This window comes from Chenopodium album, chromosome 20 (assembly GCF_948465745.1).
Source record: "Chenopodium album chromosome 20, dcCheAlbu1.1, whole genome shotgun sequence".
Lineage (NCBI taxonomy): Eukaryota > Viridiplantae > Streptophyta > Magnoliopsida > Caryophyllales > Amaranthaceae > Chenopodium > Chenopodium album.
This window is the reverse complement of record NC_137853.1, coordinates 24038957-24043075: the sequence shown is the minus strand read 5'-3', so window position 1 is coordinate 24043075 and position 4119 is coordinate 24038957. Positions and strand designations below refer to the sequence as shown.

General features: G+C 33.9%; 1 protein-coding gene across 1 annotated transcript; it reads right to left on the bottom strand.

Moving 5' to 3' along the window:
• Positions 1-1258: 1258 nt before the first annotated feature.
• On the bottom strand, positions 1259-1939 carry LOC145596912 (protein FAR-RED ELONGATED HYPOCOTYL 3-like). The gene has a single exon (XM_081653104.1). The coding sequence runs from the start codon at positions 1937-1939 to the stop codon at positions 1259-1261; it is 681 nt and encodes a 226-aa protein (XP_081509230.1).
• Between the last annotated feature and the right edge of the window lie 2180 nt (positions 1940-4119).

Below are 4119 nucleotides of genomic sequence, written 5' to 3'. Positions count from 1 at the left end.
TTGTAAATTGTGTTTTAATAAAAACTTATTAAAGTTGGGCCCATTAGGATTATGTCATATGGCTAATTGGAAAGCTATTAGGGCCATTACATTTGGGCCTTTTTGTAAAATGAGTTTAAATAAAAAAATTATAAAAGTTGGGCCCATTATGATTATGTCATATGGCTAATTGGAAAGCTATTAGGGCCATTACATTTGGGCCATTTTGTAAAATGAGTTTAAATAAGAACTTATAAAGGTTGGGGCCATTATGATTTTGTCATATGGCTAATTCAAAAGCTATTAGAGCCATTACATTTGGGCCGTTTTGTAAAATGAGTTTAAATAAGAACTTATAAAGGTTGGGCCTATTATGATTTTGTCATATGATTTTGCCATTTTAAAGAACTTGGCCCATATTCAAAGAAGGCCATATTAATAGAAATGCTTCTAAATTGAAACACAATTCATACTTCAATACAGTCCATGTTTAAACAAATGTAGTTCATAGTAGTCCAAAATGTTGAAAATTCATTATGCCCATTAGAATGGACACAAAGCCCATGTGGCCACCAGATTAAAACTCAAATGAATGGGTTGGAGACGACACATCAACCACACGTTTATATCGTTTCCTTTTCACGACGGTATCTCCATTCTTTGTTGCGCGCTTCTTTTTTCCATTACTGCCATTAATGGATGTAGCAGCCTTGCCTCCGTTACACCTCTTACCCCTACTTTTTTTGGTCTGATATAAGACAAGACAACAAAACCATAAACCCTAAAATATAAGACAACAAAACCATAAACCCCAATACACACACATAACACAAACTAAAATAAACATAATAAACAAAAAATTAACAAAAAAACTTACTTGATTCTTGGGAAGCACATTGGGAACTTGTCCACGTGGAACATTTTTCTTGGTAACACCCTGTTTACATTTAGGCAATTTGAAACTTGTCTCTGCCAACGACTTGTTCCTACTGCCCTTAGGCCGACCCCGTGGCCTCTTCAAAATCTTTGGATCCTTCACGGTGGTTGTTTTGTGGGACTGAAAACATACCTCCATCACCGAAGGGAAATCTGATCCTGCAACCTCATGCTCTATCACGAAAGCTGATGTAGGAGTACAACCATGTTGTCTCTACTGACTATTAGATCCAATTTCAGAAGGTGGAGGTAATTCCGAACAATCAATTAATTGTCTGTTCCTAAACTTCTCCATGCTTTCCTTGACATCGTTTTTTAACTTGGCTAAATTGTTCATAACAATTTAAACAGTTGCATCATCGGCCGTAGCTGCTTCGTCAAACACGGCCTCATACTCAGACAACATCAAGTTGAACCTCTTCACTTCAATTCTTTTGGTAGGGTCATGATATGGCACTACGACCCGGACATGCTTCCTTGGTACGTCTTTCCTCCACCGATCAAGGATGTACTTCTTTGGTAAATCATTCACATAATTTTGATCAAGTACCCGAATGGAGTGCTTGCAAAGGATGCCAAATGTTTCAAACTTGCAACAGTCACATTTTACTTCTTTTGTGACACAATTAAATTTCACAGAGTACATCCTTCTCATTTCTGTCAGTTTTTCCTCGCTACTACCTTCTGGAATAATCCAGACCCTGTCTTCCATCACATACTCCCAATTAGTTTCATCTAATTGTCGATGAAAGTGATGAACAACGTACAACATTCGTGCACACTCCTGTTGCACTTCTTGAAATTTTGCATCGGTATATAGTTTTTGGAATAACTTTTCAACCCTAAAACCACTTACTAGCTTCCTCACATACTTCATCCCCTTGTCATCTGCAGTTGTTTCATCTTCAACACGCTTCTCCAAAGCTTTGCAATATTGTTGTGGAAATTCAAATAATTTGGTTTTCCTTGTAACAAAACCATTAAAAAAACTATTAATGCTTTCCACCCGTTGGGTAGTCTTCATACCTGCCCAAAAATACTCTTTCATGAAGGCTTGATCGCGGGTTTAAGTAGTGTCGTTGGTCTACTAACCCTAATCAAATTAGATATTAATAAAACCTAAACTACCCTAATACGAGTATAGGGGTAAGTAAAGGGTCGAACCCAAAAGGACTAAGTGTATCAATTTGTGCTAATTAGACTACTAGGGAAGCTTGTGAGATAGAGAGAGGTTAAACTAAACACAACTAGGAGCAAATAACTAAGACTAGGGAAAGTGGAATCCAATTACATCAATACATTCAACAACATCAAATAATTAGATGAAAATGCCCTTGATTAGGAACAATCAACACATTTAACTCACTCTCGCACAATTAAGCGTGTTAATTATCCTAGTAAACTAATTCACTCTCGTGCAACTAGCCTAGCAAAGGTATGGAAGAATTTAGACCATCAACCAACTCACTCTCGCACAATTGATTGAAAGCACAATTAAAAGCATAGAATCAATTAGCTAGAAAGATTCTAATCCATTTAAGCATCATCCATACACAATAATCAAGAAACAATTTCATACTAATCACAATCAATCATTAAATTAATTAACATAACCTTCGTCCATTTCCCTAGAACAAAACCTAAGCTAACATGATGAACAAAAACATAGAAAATAAGGTAAAGTAATAATAAAAACAAGATTAAATAAATAAACTAATTAATCTACTCAAAATAACAAATAAATAAGCAAAAACAATAATAAATGAAATCAATAAATGTGAGAGAAAGTTAGGAAGACTCATTGAATTTATGAGAGGAAAAATCCACAAATTGCTTCTTTAAAATCCCAAAAACTCCATGAAAAATCCAAGCTTTCTCTATCTAAACTACTCCTAAACTAGAGAGAGAAACTCCTAATCTAACCCTAAGAGAGAGAAAATAAAGGAACTAAAACTACTCTAATCTAATCTAGGGTAGAATAAATTGTTGATTATTCCATCATTAATAACTTCTCTATATCAATTAACTTTGTCACCAACCCTTAGAGTAAACTCCTTTAAGTAACCATCCAAACAATCATTCCTTTAACTGACTTCAATAAATCCCTTCATGAGGTATTATCTCTTCAAAATAAACTTCGATTTAAAACAAATTCCTTTATCTCAAATACACCCTTTCACTTGAATTGACTCAAAATCCTCTAACTTTTATATTAAGTTTCTTCAAAGATTCAACCATCAACAATTTTGCTTTAAATAATTACCACAATAATATCCTCACACAATATGAATACTTTCCACCTTTAGATACAAACGATCATAAATCATTGCTAATATCCAATTTGTGTCTCCCAAAAATAAACACCTTACTCCCACACTTATATAGAAATAATTCAACTCATCAATACCACGAATAATATTTCTTTTCTCAACATAAATCATATTCCAAAAATTAGTAAAGACTTGATAGCACAAATCCTCCAAATATTCATGATAACCATCCAAAATAATTCTTCATTTATCCCATGGTAATAATAAACAACGACTCAACCATATTGACCATATGTAAAACTCGTATGATCCAAATACTTGCCACCTATCACATAGTTATTTGGAAACTTATTTCCCATTCTTGAAGACATAATTCCTGGTTATTCACACCATTCTTAAAAATTAAAAGGATTACACCATGAAAACACGTAATTCATTCCAAAACATAGAAAATTGAAACAAGAATCACTTCACTTAAAACATTTATTGAAAGCATATAAATTAATTCAACCACTTAATCTGAATTCTCATAATCAAAGTCTTTATTGGAAAGATCATAATCTTGATCATCATAGTTTACCTTACCATTAACTCAATAATATTTAATAACTGGGCCAAGTGTAGTAGGATTTGAAGTTGGGTAAATTGGTTTGTAATCACTATAATTTAGAGTATGGCTTGAGCTTTGAATTGGGTTATAAATTGGGCTATAGTGTTAGCTAGCACATCCACAAATTGGCTTAGAAGAAATAACATTGGACCTTTGGAGAAGGTGGGTGATACTTTAGACTTGGTAATCTTTACATATGAATATGAACATTGGGCCTTTAAAATGTGAAAATTGGCTTTTGGGCTTGGACGCCTACATGAGGTAGGAGTCTCATAACTTGGAGTAAGGGAAGGAGAAGGATAATTCTTATGCTTTAAAAAAAAG